The 19648-nt window shown below is 38.8% G+C and overlaps 1 protein-coding gene across 8 annotated transcripts in view; it reads left to right on the forward strand.

Moving 5' to 3' along the window:
- Positions 1-423: 423 nt before the first annotated feature.
- Positions 424-19648, forward strand: part of COL15A1 (collagen type XV alpha 1 chain) — a 159698-nt gene continuing 140473 nt past the window's right edge. For 5 of the 8 annotated variants that reach the window (XM_075493596.1, XM_075493598.1, XM_075493602.1 and 2 more), the window contains exons 1-2: positions 425-778; positions 911-993. In XM_075493596.1, the coding sequence (XP_075349711.1) occupies positions 768-778; positions 911-993 (94 nt within the window). In that variant the 5' untranslated portion in view covers positions 425-767. Of the gene's footprint in view, positions 779-910; positions 994-19648 lie in introns of all 8 variants that reach the window. The other 3 variants (XM_075493597.1, XM_075493601.1, XM_075493599.1) reach the window with 1 other exon arrangement.

Here is a 19648-nt window from a genome sequence, read left to right on the forward strand (position 1 = left end):
GAGGTAGATACACACTCTTAATCTACATGCAGGGTGTAAATCTTTGTAAATAGGAGTATTAGACTTAGACAATTTGTCAGAGAAAAGGTTGTGGTTCAAAATGTCTCTGTAGGTGACAGAAAATCTATAAGACAGTACAACTCTCAGGTATATGTTGCAATTTAACTCTCTGTGACTGCTCTGTCCTGCTCATGTCTTAAAATGTGCTTCTTTTAAGTTTGGTTAAAATGGCCAGAGAAATGTCCTATTCCATTTGGTTAAAATGGCCAGAGAAATGTCCTATTCCATACAAGAATGCATATCATTTGGTATATAATGCTGGATGGAAGGATGTTGGAGGTCATGTTTTATTGGATAAGTAAGTGGAGATTATGAGTGGGCGGGAGGGGGGACGGGGAAGCTGGAGAAGCTATGCCACTATCTGTCAGGGTACAGACAGGGTAAAGGCAGGGTAAAGGGTAAGGCTGAATAATGACAACGTTGGGATGATGTACAGCAGTAAGGGGTGTCCATCAATAAATAAAGTAAGAAGTTTTTGGCAGTGGTCTGACAGGAAAGTCTACACGGAGTCAGATTTCAGAGCTGGAGCGCTGAATTGCAGTGAGTCACACAGAGAGCCTGAGAGCTGCCTTTGTTCCACTTGTGTCTGAACGTTGGAGGAGAAACAGCAGGCTCCAGTTTTTATTAACTTCTTATTTTCCTAAACATAAAACTCATGTGCACTGAACTTTTTCCTCACTTGAGGTCTTTCAACTGATTTTCAAAAAATGCTCTCATGGTAAGAACTCTCACTTCTAAATTTTACTTTTTCTTTTTTTCCCCTCGTGCTTCTGTATTACACTATTTGGTCTCATTCTTTCTCACCCCCATCCCCTCTTTTTTTTTTTTTTTTTTTGCACACCTGCTCCAGGCATGCCTGGTGGACCTGGGACTTGCTGCTACTGCTCTTTGGCTTGTCAATCCATGCTGGTTCAGCAGCTCAGATCATAGAAGGTAAGACTTCTCCAAATCATGTCTATAAATTGAGAGTAAGGGCTAATTTTAAGATACGCTTTCCTAATATGGAAAGAGACTCTACATTTCAGTTCTTCATTTTCTCTGCTGCTTACTGTTCTTCATTTCATATAGGGAAGCTGCTGCAAGTTAAGAGCTTAAATTGCCATTCATTCTGGAAAAGGGAAAATAAATACGCTGGTTCCTCAGTTGTAAGGCAGCCTATCATGCCTGCTCTCTCAATATCTCTTCAGAGTGTAATAATCAACAGAAAGTACTTCAAAGAAATGGAGAATACTGAATGTTTTTCGGTGTATCACATCAGAGGAAAGTAGCAGAAAGCAATTAGGGTAGATGTATGTGTCACTCTGGAGATATCAGGAATGTGCCAGGCATGTTGTGAGTGCAAAGACACAGATGTGACGCTTGTTCCAATGCATAGAGATTTCTCCTGGTAAGTGTCTGAGCAAATTGTGATTTTCGATCTCTTGAGTTAAATGTTTAGTTTTACCAGCCTAGCCTTTATGGACTTTCACTGAAAAGTCTTTCTGTAATTGCAGATCGTATGTTCTTGTAACAGAGCCAAATCCTTTGGCATCTCTGGAAGACATAGCCTCAAATTTAACTTAAGAGAGAGAACATTGATTTAAAAGTTTACATGTAATTTTGAGAAAAGTGAAAAAGCTTCATCTACTACTTTTCCATTATGAGCAATGATACTTACATCAAAAAGAGGTTTTTTACTATCTTATCAAAAATAGTCTGAATTGGTTATGTAAATGACCCCTAGATAACTATGTGATAGGAGCATTTGAAATTATTGAAAAGAAGTAGATATTGCACATGAAGACTTTAATGCTACTCAGACTGTTTTTTTCCTTTTTAACTGACGCTACCATAGAACAGATGGTGCATCTACGAGCCAAAGCTCTAGGTAATTATTTCAGTAGGAGAAAAAGCCTCAGATTAGTTATCACTAACAAATGCTGTAAGTACAGATGAGAAATATGTAATGCTGTATTACAGATAATTAATTAAGGAAACAAACTGGAACCAGCTATTAGAATGAGGAAAATGTCATGAACAGTGACAGAAATATGTCTGAATAGTGACAGAAATACAATATATTGCATATACATTAGAGATAAATCTGTTGCATCAGGCAAAAATGTTTTTCTTGAGCTGATGAATGAGTGCAGTGGCGTCTGGACAGGAGACAACCAGATTTTGACACATAAAAGTTAATAAGCAGAAGCTCATTAAAACTACAAGCACAGTTATAATTGTGCTTGTAAAAGAACAAATATTTATTTGACACACAATTTCTTTTTTGGTGGATCTATGCCAGTTTCTATTACCTGAAGCTTTGGTTCTTTAAATATCCTACCCTGTGAAAGTCAGATCAGAAGTAGGAAAGATAACCCCTGCTGATACAGGACAGTTTCTTCCTGTGCAGAATCTTATTACTGCTGGAAGGACTCCTAACCTTAACCATGAATGAAGATCAAGTGGGGTTATGCAAGTCTCCTTAGATCACTGGGGACTTGGAGATTGTTCTGGTAATGTAATGTGTTCCTGCATGATTGTCCTAGCCTAATATTCTTCCCTACTCATTTGTCTGTTAATCCAAAAGTTCGTGTTCCCAAATGTTTACTAAATTTTTTTTACATCTTATTTTTAAGTGCCTGACGTAATAGGGATCTCATGCTTTCTATTCCACAACATCGGACTATGTTATAAACAATATTTTCCTGATGCTTGGTTTAAATGTTTTCATCTCCTGAAATCAGGTGTTGAGTGCTAGAAATAGGAGTAATCTTCCTTTCTTTCTAGTGCTGCAAATACATGAATGATATAAATTCTCTCTGTAACTACTGAAGACTGAAGAGGTATATACTTCAAATTTTTTAGTCTAACTATTGCAGAAATAACCTCTTTTTCCTTTCCCACAGTTCCTTTTAGAAATAGAGTGCCCAGAAATAAATTGTGTATTTAAGATGAAAATGTTTGGAGACACAGGGAGATGAATTGACTTTCTGGTATTCAGGCCTTTTGGTGCTAAACTTGTGTTTTATCCAGTGTCCATTTTGTCACTGTCTCCTTTAAGATTACTGCTTTCCAGGATTCTCCAGCCCATTGAATATTGCCGCACTGCTTTTCTGATGGCTGACCTCTCCTCTCTCTCCCCGTAGCACATATTTATATCTCTAAATTCCTTTTTATATAAGAGCAACTGGGAATGAGTAAACGTGGTTTTAGAGGAACAGTGCAGGTGCCTTCTGCTGTACCATTGTACACGCTATACGTAAAAGGAAAAAAATACCTTGAAATGTTCTTGAGTTGGTTAAATAATGTCAAGAAAATTGCTTATGGATTAAATTATTCACTGAGGGATGGGGAAGGAGTAACTTATTTTTTACAAACCTGCACACAAAGCAGCGACCTTCAGAGTTTAGAGGAGAAAAGTTTGTCATCTTTGCCTTCACCAATCAGACAACCTCTTCAATGAGGTCTAATGAATTTGCTTACTGGTATGCGATTAGGCAGCTATAGCCTTGTCTTCTTGTTTTCCCCAGGGGAGTACCAAATTGCAGAGTGGGGTGGAGGGTGTGGATAAAAACAAAAGCCTCAGCAGCCTTCCAGCAGAGGGCTTGAGCTCTGCTTTGCCTTTGTGAGAGATATTAGAAAGGTTAGTTAGAAAATTTTGATCAGTTTCCTATCAGGAAAAGTGTTTTGACCAAGTCTTGTTCTTCTTGAGGAAATTGTATAATTATGGACAGTTTCTACAGAGAAGGAGGAAACAGACTGAAAGGATGGTGGGAAAGTGTAGGGGGAAAATTCAGATGGCAGTCTTTGAAATTGTTTGAGAACTTCTGGGTTTTAGTTTAAATTTTTAGTGAACTTGTGTGATGTTGGGACTTTTGTTTCAGTAGAAGTGTTTCTTTCAGTAGAATTGTTTCATTTCCAAGTCCTAGAATGTCTGACTACTTGCTTTCGTTGTAAAATTGGACAGACAATAAAACAGAGTATTTATAACCTTTAAACCTTAAAACCTTTAAACCTTAAACCAGAGTATTTAAATCCTGACTTACTAATTCACAGTAACAGCTGAAATCCCTTCTTGATCAAAATGACATTCATTTAGCTTGTTAAAAGGAAGTTTGATATCTGTTATGTAATTTGTAGGTCAAGCTATGTGTTGTGACAGAATGTAAAAAAAATTTAAATATTTCATTCAGAATTTTAAAATTCTGTTGCACATTCTGCAAATTGATGGAATTTGGTCATTATTTCACCAAAACTCTTAAGAAAGACTTGGATCTTGCTTTAGAGTGAAACTGAACAGGAGTTCTGAAATCTCAGCAGTTCCTGCGAGTTAGAATTCTGAATTTTTACTAATTCTGTGGGAAGATGGTAGTCCCTTTCACTGCAGCTAGCATTGCACATGTACAAAAAGGTAGGGAATAATATGCCTTCTTTCTCTTCACCCAAATACAGTGTAATTTGAACTATGGAGTGCTTTTGCAGTTTTTCTCCTGTGTTCATGCAAATTGTGTAAATATAGTACCCTACTCTACTTGGGTTTGTGGAGGGCTAAAGATCTGTTGGTGTCTTAATAAATTACTTCATCACTTCTCCTTTGTTCAAATTACAATTAAGCATGTATCTATCGGTACATAAAAGTGTAGTCTGTCTTATTCTGTCTGGTATTGCTTTTTGGTGCATGTACTTGGCCTTTAATTACGCCTGATAATGTATCTTGATTTACATTGATTACCCTGGATGCTTTTTCCATGTTGCTTTGCATCTTCAACCACAAATGAAGTTAGTGAATAGAAGGTGCTCAGAACACAGTCCTGAACAGGCTGGTACCCAGATTTTGGACAGAACTAAAGTTATAAAATCTGAATGCTAACCCTGCTGAAGTTTGAATGATAGAGTCCTCCCTATGACTTGCTGTAGCCTCTTGCAGAAGTCATATTTATTCTTCCAGGCTATCTAAGCAGCTATCAGTGTTTTTCACTTCTTTACATTCAAATCAGTACATGCCTTTAAAAAAAAATACAGGAAAAAAATTTGTTTAAATGTATGTGGTTCTACAGTTTGTGTTATGCTTATTTGCTCTAAAAGAAGTTTTACAAATTTCTCATTGACATCTGGGTTTTATTATTAGCCAAGCAGAACAGCGCTTTCTTGCCGTAAGTAACATGCTCAGCAATAGTTTACATAAAGTAAATATTTGTCTTTTTCCTTGGCTCTCTGTACACAGAATGGCTATCATTAGGCTGTTGACATAAACTTTGCACTCATGACCTGCTGAGTTTAATGGAGGAATCCCGAATCATTGACTTTCATTGGCAGTTGATCAACTGGTGTGATTCATACAAGCAGCTAGCCTGCACTTCACAATAAACCAACATAATGAGTGTAAATAAATATGTATATACATTTAAAAACTTGTTTCTATCAAGTAATTACCGTATGTGCTTTGAGTGTGAAATGTGTGCAATCACACTGACTTACGTGTTGATAGGGATGGCTCGGTCTATTCTTTCCTAAGACAGAACACAATTACAATAATGCTGGTCTGTATGGAGTGCAGTATTTCGTAAAGATAACTTAGAAGGCACTATATCCTCTTGTACCAGACTGAGCATTTGGACATTATCAAACTGCACTTGAGTCTAAATTGAACAAGCCACTGGGTATCTTTCAGAGGCGTCTTCAGCCTGTTACCAGCTGTTGTGCATGTTTTTAATGTGGAGCGGAGCCTGATTTCATAGTTGATAAAATGCCTTTCCATGCAAAACATAGTTAATTTACTATAGAAAATCGGTTGGGTTCAGTCGGGGTCATCTGCATGAGTAGCTGAAGAGCTTCATAACACCAGTAGAACAAATCTGATTTAGTAAATTTGTTCCATTTTGTCACTTTTCTAAATGGATTAGTTTTCTGTGTAACACCCTCTACATGCTAATTCTCTTGGACAATAAACTACATGTTTGCTAAGCTACTCTACCAGGCAACATAAGATTTTTTTTTTTGGCCTTTTTTGAGGCCTCAGAAGGGGAAACCAGTTGGGGTGGATATAGCATTATAATGGCTGTCTTCATTTCCTGTCTGAAGGCATCCTTGTCACTCTGGAAGCCTGCAGTAAGCAGTTGTTTCCATGGTCTGAATAGAACTTAAAATCTCAATTGTGCTTGCATTTGCCACTAAATGGTGTTTGAAGGACCTGCTCTGCTGAGAAAGGCCATACTGAAATACTTCCTTTCTATGCTGTTCTGGCTCAGCTGTAGGCAGAACAGTGGTGAGTTGCATTGTAGACAATGCAACACAAGGAATTTCTTGAAACAAGTCCTAGTGGTCTCCTGAGTATTTAAATGCATCTGTTTAAATTATTTAAATTAATATTTAAGTATTTAAGTATTTAAATATTTAATATATTATTATTATTATTATAATTTAAGTATTTAAATTAATATTTAAGTATTTAAATTAATCTGTTTGGGCACTGCCATGCCCACTCACAGATTTCCCACAGCCTTGTACTATAGGTCTGTTACCCAATTTGTGTCCTATGCAGCAGCTGCTGTGTAAAAACTGCAAGTTCCAGGTAATCCAGGTACTTCTGCTAGTACCTGCTAACAAGCATCAATTTAATTAAAATGTTTCAACTGTGATTCATTTCTTATATGTTAAGGACAATGCCTGATCCTGATGATCTAGTGTTAGGTACTGAACTACTGTTCCTTGCTACAAAAGTGAATGAATGACTGGAGACAATGAGAAATACTGCTTTAAGTGGCTAGGAGTAGTTAGCAGAACACAGTGATTTACACTGTGTTCATAAGAATAGCCTTGGCTTGTTTGGTTCAAGCAGGTGAACACAGACACAAATATAGATTTCAGCTGCAAGCTGCCATTTCAATAAATGAGCAGTGGAAGGGAAGATTTGATTGCACTATTTATGTTTGGGATATTCAAAGGGTTCCAGAGAACTTATTTGTTATTCTAACATGTTAATTTCCAAATCTAACACTTGTTTTGGAGGCTGCCTGTCCCTTTGGCTGTGATTTCTTCCTCTTTCCTTTGGTGTGTGAGCTGTGGATTGGTTTGGTTTTTCTCATAGTGGTATCTCACATTTGGCTAAATTCGTGCAGTAGCTTTGCCAATTTACACAGTGTGCCTTGGCTAGAAAGACAGTGAATTGTGCAGTTTGGTGAAATCCAATTGCTTTTTTTCACATGTCATTAATGTTATCTATTTAAGAGAGGATGTCTATTTACCACCACTATTTCTAGGTCACCAAACAATCTCTTCCCATTTGGCCAACCCACACAATTACAGCAGGTTTAAAAACCAACAAAATTAGCCAGCAATTTGGACTGTGGTGAATTCTATCCATGTAATCTTCCCATCTCTAGTAGCCCCTGTTCCCAAACATGGAAGGTCACAGACATCGTGGAGAGTAGAGTGCAGGTAGAATTCTCCCAAAGAATGAGTAAAATGGGAAAACCTTAATTTTAATGTATTTGCATATGAGGAGTGTGAAGCAACAGATGTATTACTCTGGATACCTTCTGGTGAGAAAGCCCTGGAAAAAGCAACAGACAGGAGGGGAAAATCATGCCCGAGAACCTCATAGCCTTCTGCAATGGAATGACAAGCTCAGTGGGTGAGGGAAAGACAGCTGATATTTGTGGTCTTGACTTGTGCAAGACTTTCAACACTGTCTCCTGTAACATCCACAGTGATAAACTCATGAAGTATGGAGTAGATAAGTGGACAGTGAGGTGGATTGACAACTGTCTGAACTACATGTGCTTGAAGGGGTGTAATCAGTGGTATGAAGTCCAGCTGGATGCCAGTTACTACTAATGTACCCTGTAGTGCGTACAGAGACCAACACTTTTTAACATCTTCATTAAAAACATGGATGATGTCATAGACTGCACCCTCGGCAAGTTTGCAGATGACACAAAACTGGGAGAGTACCTGATACATGGGATGGTTCTGCTGCCTTTCAGGGAGACCTTGACAGGCTGGAAAAATGTATCGACAGAAATCTCCTGACATTCAGCAAAGGAAAATGCCAAGTCCTGCACCTGGTGAGGATTAACCTAGTACAAGCTGGGGTAGGACTGGCTGGAAAGCAGCCTTGCTGAAAAGGACTTGGAGATTTTTGTGGACAAGCTGATCATGAGCCAGCAAATGTACCCTGTGGCAAAGAAGGCCAAGAGCACCTGGGCTGTGTTTAGAAAAGCATAGGCAGCAGGATGAGGGAAGTGATCCTTCCCTTCCTCTCAGTGGTGAGGCCACATCTGGAGTACTGTGTCCAGCTCTGGGCTTCCCCGTTTAGGAGAGACATGGACATACTGGACAAGTCCAGTAAAAAGCAACTGAAATAATTAAAGGATTGGAGTGTCTGCCTTAGAGCAGCAGTCTGCTGAATCTGCTCCAGTTTATCAATGTCTTTCTTTTACTGGAGTCCCAAAACCAGATGCAGCATTCTACATGTGGTCTAAAGAGTGTCAGGTAAAGGGGAATAATCTTTTTGCACCTGTTACTGGCTGTGCTCCTGTCATTACAGCCAACAATGCTGTTGGCAGCCTTTGCTGCTTGGGCATGCTGCTGGCTTCTGTTGAGTGTGCTGCCTACCAGGACTCCCACGTCCTTTTCTCCAGAGCTGTTGCTCAGCCTGTATTCTTGCAAATACTTCTTCCTTGACTGGTGCAGGATTTTATATTTGTCCTTGTTGAATTTTATAAGATTCCTGTTGTCCCATTCCTTCAGCCTTTCTAGGTCGCTTTGAATGGCAGCCCTGCCCCTGAGCACATCGACTGCCCCCCATCCCCCCGCCCCTCTGATGTCACCTGCAAATTTCACTAGAGTCCACTGCATTGCCTCGTCAAGTCACTGGTAAAGATGTAAACAGGACAGATCTCAGAGCAGACATCTGTGGTCCGCTTGTTGCCTCGAGGTAGAGAATGACCCATTAACCACTACCCTCTGAGCCCAGTCATCCCACCAGTTATTTACTTGTGTAGCTGCCTGCCCATTCAGAGTTACACTTCCTAACCTGGATAGAAGAATATTGTATCAATGCTTGCAGAAGGGTTAGAATGGCTGAGTGGTCTAAAGCGTTCTGGTTTTAAAGGGTTAATTATCTGGTTAATTATCAAGTTATTTATCTAAATAAGAGTTACCAAGACTGGCTCTTCTGTGCCATTCAGAACAAAGGACCAAGCTAGACTTGTGGATTTCTGTGTACATACCTATCCATGTCACTGTAGGGACCTGGAGCTTAATGTTACAGTACATGGTCATGTAAAAACCTGAAGTTCAGCTGTGTTATCCTCTTGCAAACACAGGCTTCTACAAGCTGCAACTCGTCACCACATGCATAAGAAGACAGACTTTATTTTCAGACCTTTGTTTTCTTTCTTTCTTTTAGTGACCAAATGGTCAAATTTCTGAAGCGACAGAGAACTGAGTATTCTATGAGAGACAAAATTGTGAGTGGTATCTAAGACAAAATACTCTGACAGCTAAGATACCCAGGTTTAGATCTCAACAAATGCAATCAAAACTGACAGGCCGCAGACGTTTCTGAACGTACTGACTGAAATGTACATGTGGACAGTGCTCTCCTAGTGCATAAGATAGAGCTCCCAATAACTTTATGTGTAGATCTCAGAATCAAAGTTCCTAGAAGTGCTTTGTTTGCTGGAAAAAGATGAAGCTTAGAGCAAGCCATTTGGATTACATTATGTTGCAGGTGACAGTGGAATATGTGCAATATGGGCAGACAGAATGCAAATAGCACTCTTAGCTCAGGGAAGTCCTTTATGAGTTTTGTGGCAAGAGTACTACAGAAGACCAAAAGACTGTCAGTCTTACAATAGGGTCTTCATTTATGTTTCCAAACATGTATGTATACAAGAAATAAATACATGAAAAAGAAGCGCTTACCACTTCCCCCAAGGAAAGAAGATGGTGAAGGACAATTTGCTCCAAGTATTTTCCACTTGATTTTTCAACAAAGTGTCACTGAAACTTCAGAGCACATCTGTTTAGGAAGTACTGTTTTCTCAGACTGTCATTATATACTGTTCTACTTAGGTAAGCTGTTTAACTAGAAAACACCACATGATTTTTATGGGCTACAAAGTAAGAGATGTCAGTTTTGTCTTGGGGAACAATAGTGGAAGAAGACCAACAGAAGCTCCAAATTGCCTTGGAAGAAGCCAGAACTACCTCACTAAAGCTAAACAAACCAAACTGAAAATGCCTTTTAATGGAAATAACTACCTGACAGCAAACTCACCTGAATGTCTCAGGCAGAATACAGTCCCATAATTAAAAGTGATCTCTGCAAAAATTTTAAGACTTGTTGAGCCATGAGCCACGCTCATGGGAAAAAACAGGCACCTAGAAAGAGCAGATCTGTTTGGGGTGGGAGAGGAACTATGTAGCTTTTCTAGATGTACTATTCCCTTTTCCTTGATGGTACCAAAGAAGCTGAACAGATGATAGTATGTATCAAGTCCTTTCTTCCCCACCATTATATGTATATACTGCACCATAGTATGTTTAATGTCTTAATTTGGTAGCTAACAGCTGTCATACTTAACCATACATTGCAGTGTACATTGTTTCTTGAAATACGTTAATTTAGAGTTGTTGCTGTTTGTCCCTGTGTTTCTTCCTGTCCCACAGAAAACTTCTGGCTCGGTACTGTTATGTTTCATTAGAAGGTGTATCTTCAAGAGGCAAAGGGCTGTTGTGGACAAACAAAACAAATGTACTGGTAGCTTGTTTAATTATCAGGCAGCAATGTGTATATGGTGGTCTACAAAGCGAAGAATGTAGTGGTGAAGAAAATGAGGGGAAAATTATGCAAAATCTAAGGCTTTTCTAGGAATTCTCTCATATTTGGAATTTCTAACATCAAAGTATCCATTGATCAGGCTCAATAATCCTCCTTGCCAGTCCATTGGCTGCATCACAGAGTGAGGTGTGAGGGAACAGTTTCTCTCCACAGTATGGATCTTTATTTCTGCCATCCCACTTTGGTTAACTACATACTAACTTAATACACTGCATCACTTCTGTGAATATGATGCTTTTTTATTCTCAGAGGGCCAAAGTGTTAGCTTTTCTTAGTATTCAGCTTTTCACAAGCTGTTCCAGTTCCATCTGTTTCAACACTTTGCCAAACCAACATAGCTCTTGACTTGGTAGGAGGAACCACTCATCTACAATGAATGCTCCACAGTAGCACTGCCATTTTGCGGTGCTTGCGAGTGTGTGTGTGTTAGAATCGAACCTTTCCTGCCTAACCTTACCTATTCACTGTAAAAAACAAGCAAACATTTCATCCTTTTCAGACTAGCTGTGAATGTGGTTTAACACACATGATTTGATTTTTTTTTTCCCCCTGTCTTTAGTTTTCTTTCAGATGTAATTACAGGAAAGGTATATGAAACATGCAAGTTTTCTCAGCTGAAAAAATCTAGCTCTTGATCAAAATAACCCATCATTTTTTGTAGTGAAATGGTATTAATGTAAAACACTTCTCTGAAAGAGTTTTGAATTTTTAATTAGAGTTCTATAATAGATGATATATTAGTGTATAACTGCATTTGTTTTTAACAAACGGTACTTGACTGAACTCAAAATACTGTTAAGGTGGCCTTATATTATAAACAAGGCCTTGATTCTACATGTATATTTCTTGCTGTGTTTTTTTTTCTGATGCACTTATAGTGAAACATATATCTATCATGAGATGCGAACCTGACAAATAAGTACCACATGGCAATTTCCTGGCCCAGAGATATGATGAATGGGGGCATGCGGGTGGTGTTCAGTATAAATCTGAACATGCTTAAAATTGAAAGGATGCATTCTCAGTGGAAAAATAAACAAATCACTGGTGACCTGAAGTATTGTAGCTCCTTTTTACACTTCTCTTAGAGAATTTCAAAAGATAGAACAGAATTGTGGCAACTCTGTAACTGCTTTGCCCACACCAGCTTTGAATTGTCCAACAAGGAGGTTTTCGTCATTTCTCTTTAAATATTACCCTTCAGAAAACTAATTTTTTCTATGTTGATCAAAGTTGCTTTTTATTTCTGAAAAAAAGACATAACCGGTGGGAAAAGACAGCTGCTCTAACTAGAAGTTAATGCAGACACCCCTGAGTATTTACAGTATGAATGTTAAATGAATACTTACGGCTTAGCAGCTCTATGGGATACTGAAGTTACTTGTAACCTAAGTATCCTATTTCACGGTATATTGTTTCCATACACATTGCAGAATTCCTATAAAGAGTGTTCAGAAGAAGTTAGTGTCTCAGCTCCTATACAGTCAGCATAACAAAACTTTGCTAGTAAGTGCATGATTTCATACAAATCCCTGAGGCAGCGATGAGGAAAGCTAGATTATCTACATGAATACCTTGTCTTGCCATCTGTTCTGTGTATAATGACAATACTGTAGCCATACATTGATGTATTTTGGAAAGATTAACTAAGTAATTCCTTACACTATCGCTGTGTGATATGTTTACTAGATATGAACAAAAATTATTTTTCCCCTGTCTGAGTACTTAACTCTGCTGTGTTTTCTCTTCTTTATGGATAAATCTTTAAATACAGATCAATACAACACAAACAATACAGACCGAAATCCATGATGGAAAAGTCACGCAGAACAGTCTATTAGAGTGACACCATCATCCAAGTGTTTGGAGGGTAGTCTTTATTTCCTTGCTGAGGAAGCTGGGACAACTGTGTGCCTCCAACTCCTTTTGGCCTTTCCATTTTTGATTCAAAGTATGTAGAATGAGCAGACTTTGCATTCAGAAACCAGAAGAGGTGGGGAGGCACTCAGCACTTTTCTCCACATCCTCATGCATCTGCACAAGGATCAGGGAGGATCTCAGTCCTAATGCCTATATCTTTCCTGAAGTGCATGTGAATCAGTTTGGCAATCCTCAGATGGTCCTCTACTGAGGAGAGAACTCCTACTGAGAGTTCTCCTCCTCCTCCTCTCTACTGAGGAGGTGTCTACTGACCTCTTTGTGTCATGACTCTATAACGGTCAGGACACAAAGAGGTCTCAACAGCCAGATTGCTTAAAGTACATCTTGTAAATTGTAGGGAAAGCCTAAAGATTGAGGGTCACCTTCATGTTATCTGGGGATTTCCAAAATAAACCTCTCTTAGTCCAGTTTAGAAACTTAAAGCATTCTTCACTTGAAGACAAACCTTTTGCTAAGCAGCTAGAATAGCCTGGAGTATATAGCATATATACCTGGCATCTTCTCTCTCCTTACTGGTGCATCACCACTTCGTCAGCTGTTCTTGTTCAATATTCTATTACTGTTGACTTGTAAACCCTAAATGTCTCTCATAAACTACTTCAGCCACCCTGTATCTCAAGAAGTTTCCACTCCTGGGTAAGGTGATTACGTGGGCCCCATCATGACTACATGGGTAGTTATAGAGATGACAGAGTCAGACTCTTCTCAGAGGACAAAACAGAGCAAAAGGACAAATAACAGTCAAAAGTTTCAACGAAGGAAATTTTGATTGAACAATTGGAAAAAAATTCTTTACCATGACAGCGGTCAAGTTCTGGAAGAGGTTGCTGAGAGAGGTTGTGGGATCTCCATCCTTGCACGTATCCTAAACTTGACTAGACAGGGCTCTAAGCAACCTGATTCTTCAGGTTAGCCCTATATTGAGCAGCAGATTGGACTAGATGACCTTTAGAGGGCCCTTCTAAACTATTTTTTTCTGTGATTTTTAAATAGGGAACTTAAAGTTGGACTTTACATACTTAATTCCTTTGTGAATCTGGTTCTCAGTGACTTGCCCATGATCACAGAGAAGGGCAGTTAAGTGAGTATATGTAATACTGTAAGACCTGGATCATGCTTGGTTGTCTTAATCCACTGCTGTTTCTGAAGCTTGTTAGAAGAAGTTAGAGAGCTGATAGGCTGCTAATACAAATTCAGCCATCAATAACATTAACCCAAATATTTATATGGAATCAAATACCCCTTTTCGACTTTACATATTTGTCTAAAGATGGGCCAAAGAACGTACCTTGTTCCTTTTCCCTTTTCCCTTTTCCTTTTTCTCTTTTCCCCTCTTCCCTTTCCTCTTTCACCTTCTCTGTTCTTCCTTCTCCCTTCTCCCTTTCCCTCTTCATCCTCCCTTTCCCTTTCCACTTCCCTTTCTCATTTTGTTTTGTTTTGAAGTTCTGTAAAATGTTTTTGGCAAAAAAAAAACTTAGAACACAGGAATATATTACTGTAACCCTATGACTTTTCATCTTTCCTTATGGTCCTGCTGATCATGAGGCTGAGTAAACAATGCTCCCTTCGTAGGGGGTGGAGGTGAAGGATTTTTGAAAAGTTAAGTGCTTTCTTGTTCTCTGTCCTTTCAGGGGCTCATGGTCAGGCATACTATACTGACCACAAACTCTGTGGTCCATCCTTCTCTGCAGCTGTTGCACCCTGCCTCAGAAAGACCCTGTTGCAGTGACTATAGTAGCATTAAATGATTCACAGGAAGGGAGGCCTTTGGGCATGTGCTTATTTTAGTAGCTGACCAATCAGATCATGTCCAGTCCATCAATCTTCCCCAGAAGGACTTAGTAACCTCCTCACTTGTTGTCTGTTAATCTTAATGTTTCATCATGGACCATATTTTCTGCTCAGCAGCATGATGCTGTATAATCCTGATATATGTAAAATATCCTCCTCTTTTCATTCGACTAGAGAAGTGGGGAGGCCAGTACCCTAAGAATGGGAAACTGGAACAGTCTCTTTTTGAAAGAATGAGCCTCAAATTATAACTTAATTTGAAAGTGAAATCCAGCATAGGGATCATGGGGCCATGAGGAACTACAGCATATCCCATAAGCATTTGACATATGCACCAGCACCCACAGAAGTCCATGAAAGGCTTTCCAGTGACTTAAATAGGCTTTGAATTACGTAGGTGCTGTAGCTGAATTCCTAATCATTCCATGAAAATTCCATGAAATAACAGCTTTAGCTGTTTGGGACAGAGCCTGAATGTATCTCTGCATTAATACAAGCAAACCTGTTACTACAGTAACTATGATGACATTAGCTCCTGGATTATTGTCCTTCTACTACTGCCCAAGTTAAACTCAATATAAAAAGTGAACTCTCTGATTTCAAGAATTATTTCTCAAAAAAAAAAAAAAAAATCAGATCCTGAGCATGGAAAAATGTCTAAAGACAGAAAATGAAAAACTGTCTGCCAAAATTATTAATGATATTGCTAGCATGATCAATATAGTACATAAGATCAATTGCCTTTTCTTAATGTTCTGTTTACATGCATTTTCATTTTTGCAATACAGAAGAGTATGGAGGAGAATTTCCCCTCTGTCTAACTCCAAGACATAATTTGTTACCTGGAGTTAATTATTTTAAAACACTATCTTATTCTGGCAGATATGCTTACCTCAAATGTACAAAAAGTAGTTCAGATGCAGAGGACTCTGTCCTACATGGGCCAGGCTCCTAAAATACAAGTTTTGGTGACCTTGTGAGCTAAGCTGTGATTTATTGTTCTGATTCTGTGTTATTCCTGCTATACCTATGCATATGTCGCAGAAAATAAACAGCACTCTAATTTATGATAATCACTGAACATTATGAAAGGTTCTCATCCTGCAATATTTATGCGCATTGTAAACTTAAAGCAGGCAAGAAGTCCTTGCTGAAACTTGGGCTTATTCAGCTACTAAAAGTTAATTGCATACATAAGTGTTTGTAGGATCAGGACTTGAATAAAAAAAGAGTATGTGGGAAGATTAAAAAAACAAACACACATTTCTTCCCTTAGTTACCACAAATTCATAAAATGCAATCAAACCTAGCACAGGTGTACACTCATTGTCTATACTTTCTTGTAATTTTAACTCAGAAACAAATACATGTGCACTACCCAAACTGGAAATCAGGCACTGATGGAAAAAGACTTGTGCCTGTCTTAGTTGTGATATAAATCACTAATAAATTCTTATGTGTGTCCCTCATTATGTAAATTTTTACAGCTATATGACCTTATAAAGAATTACTTGGCAGAATTCTGTCTTTGAAGACTAAGAACAACTTGCCTTACAAATTTCTTTTTGGCATCACATTAATCTGACAACACATTTCATGTTTCTCTAGATACAAGAAAATTTTGACACCCGATTACATGAATGAGTTTTTTTCATTCATAGTTTTTCTTCACTTAGAAGCTATTTGATGAATATGTCTGTGCTTTAAATATATACTCAGGAAGATGTTACTGTAATTCTTATTCTCTTGATAGCAGGTATGGACTGTCAGGGAGCATCAAAGGCAGGCTGCTCTGTAGAGGTCAGGGAGCTGGAAGCCAACCATGTTAACAAGTGGCCTTACCAACAAGGGCACAGTTCCACAGTAGCAAAGCAAAATTAGCAGAGTATCTTTGTTGATGGTAACCAAGTTCAGCCAAGAGTCCAAATCATTGCACAAGTCCACAGTGATGAGGCAGGTCCAATGTCAAGCCAGGAATTCAAGTCTGTGGGTAAAGGTCTGGGTCTAGCAGGATACATGGCTAGACATGGACGCTGCTGCATTGGAGCTGCCACATAGCACAGGCAGAGACCAAAGGCAAGATCCTCAGTTTAAAGACAGCTGCCAAAAGAAGGATTGAGAGGAGACCCTGCTGTGGCTTCTTAGCACTGTTTTGGCAGGGGGTGTTAAATGCATGAGACCTACAACTGTCATAGAACAACAATACTTCTGTCCCTTCTCTGGGAATGAACCTTTTTGTAACTGAAGTGTCTTCAGATTGTAACATACAGTAGAGAGCACTGTCTTGGTTATCTGCCTGAATGCAGAATAAGTGACTAGCTCCTCCTGGCTTTTACTACAGCAGAAGTGGTTACATGCCTGATGTAACCACTTTCTCACAGAGAATCATAATTACATTGCATGATCTTTTGATCCAGGCTTTCACATCAGGATGTAGCCTTATTCTCCATCTGTTCATATTATATGACTTTGTTGCACAGAAGCAATGGTGCAACCACTGGTGTGCCACAGCAATTCTTGTCAGATACAAAATGGCAGAATGGTAGGAATCTAAGCCCTGATGGATGGTCCTATTGTGATATCCCTGTGCAATTGTGCCATTTGAACTTTGTCCCACCTAGGGTATAGAGGAAGGTTTGCAAGGCTTTGTGGTACAGAGCAGAGCCCCATGGTAGTGCGGGCATTGTATGGTTTGGAGATTGAAAAGCTTAGAGATGTCACTACGTAAATCTCTCTTTTTTTTTCAGAATTGCAGATATACCAGAAATTATTCTGTCATTGATAATTATGAATTCTTTCTGGGTCCTGCGATTCCCTGCTCCATCATATTTTTACTGGTCTATTTACACTTACACAGTGAGGAAAAATATGCCCATTTCCCAAAACTGAGAATTAGATATTCTCTGGATATTCAATGCTATTTTAACTATTGACGTGAAAATTAATAATTGATGTGATAACTAATATAATGACTACCAATAAGAAAACCTAGTGAGAGCTTTGTGGGGCTCATAATGACTTTGGGGCAGCGTAGCTTACACTTAGATGCATGATGTTTTGTCCAGAGAAAACCATGTTGCCTTCTCATTAGCAATAATTTTTTAGCTTTGCTGCCTTGTGTCTGTTATTTTCATATGGCCAACAGAAGACATTTGAGAGATGGAATGGCATGTGCTTCTTGAGAATCTCTTTCCTTGGCAGACAAAAAAAAGGGGGGTTAAGTTTTCTTTACTGTGTCTGATAAAACCCAGCAGCCTTGTAACTGCAAAACCTGAAGTATTTCAGAGATCAGTTTTGTCTGTGTTCATGGTGTCTTTATTTCATGCCAAGGGGCTGACAAAGTCCATTGTGATTGTCATTTATAAAACCGTAGGTTAGGAATTGCATACAGGAATGTCCAGATTGTTCAGAGAGAAATTGCTGTTTATAACTGCTTCCAGCCTGCTCTTTCTCTACATTAAAGCTTTTTATGGTATGGCCAGCTGTTCAAACATATCGTTCTGTGTATGTAGAACATTGGCACTTTACTTTGAAGTCGGATCATTCCAAAAGAAACTACCCTCCACTTCTGAACTCAGTATTGGTACTAGCTTCTTTTCCCCTGATTATTTTGAATTCCAACCAGGTGAATGCAGTTTTGCAGTACTTGAATGAAACTATTCTCAAGAAAAGTTAATTGCAATGCATTGTGTAGAGACAGTAATTTTATTTTCTTAGGCATTTCTATAACACCTCTGACACCTGACTATAAACCAGCATATTTGTGAGGGCATGTGCTCTATGTAACCAGAGTGAAGACATATAAGTGTAACACAGAGAGCAGCAGTTGATCTACAGACATTAATGAAGGAAAACTGCTTTTGGATGCCTGTCAACTTTAAATAATTTTTGGTTATAGCAGATGGTCTCCAGTTGCTACTAAAAGAAATGAACTTTTTTGTACTAATAGTGGCTTAGTTCTTCCACTCTCCTACATCAACATTCATTCAGATGAACTGAATGCTAAAATGAATGCAAGAGCTAGGAAGGACGTTTTTTAAAAATTCTGGAAGGAATACAGCCCTTGTTCCTCCAGGCACAAGCTGACCAGTGAAAAGAAGCAAGGATTCTGCAAGATTTGAAGGATTTAGGTTTCCCTATGGACAGTCTATTCTATAATTGCTCATTTCAGATTTTCTTGTACTCTGGATACCAGCCATCACTGAAGACTGAAGCAAATAGATGTCTTGTGAGATAGGAAGTGGGTGTCGTCTTTGTTGGTAACAGCGTATGACTCATGGTGTACAGAAAAAAATTGCCACTTGCTGACTCTGTGCTAGGGTTTTTATTTACCTCTTTTCTTTCTATTGCAGACCAAATTGGGTCTAATTACTGCTGGATATATCCTTGCATTTGAAGTTATGCCAAGGCCAAAGCAAACCTGCTATGATTAAACACATTTTTTTAGCTTGTACCTTTGCCTTCCTTAAAAGGCTTATGTTTTCCTTGCTTACAAGTTTCATTCTGGAAAGACTGCAGAAATGAGAGTGAGCTGCAGAATCAGGTTTCTATAGATTAGCCATTACTCAAAACAAAAGTCAGCATCTGCATTCCTTAGGCAATTCTGACACACTCTTAAAAATAATAATAGCAATAATAATTTGGGGGTTTTTAAAATGTAAAATGAAACTTTGACATTTTCTCAGCATTCCCCCACCTCCCTCAGTTCTGAAATTTTGAAATTTTGAAATTAAATTCTGAAATTTTACTGAGCCTTGGAAACCTGTTCTAACATCTCCCAGTTCAGCTGTGGTTCCTGAGAGTCAAACTCCCAGCTCTGTGTCAGTCGCAAGATGCAGAGAGCTCAGAGGGGCTACCAGCCATAGAAGTCCTCCCCATGATGTGAGAAGCTCATAGCATTTGATTCAGGTCTTCTAGGGATGCTGGCTAAAGGGTGATGAAGATAGAAAGACCTCTTGAGATTTTCATGCCCTCTGAAGTCAAGGTTAGTCCAGGTTCTACTGGTCCAAGTGATGGGTCTTCCCGGCT

Source organism: Mycteria americana, chromosome 2 (assembly GCF_035582795.1).
Source record: "Mycteria americana isolate JAX WOST 10 ecotype Jacksonville Zoo and Gardens chromosome 2, USCA_MyAme_1.0, whole genome shotgun sequence".
Classification (NCBI taxonomy): domain Eukaryota; kingdom Metazoa; phylum Chordata; class Aves; order Ciconiiformes; family Ciconiidae; genus Mycteria; species Mycteria americana.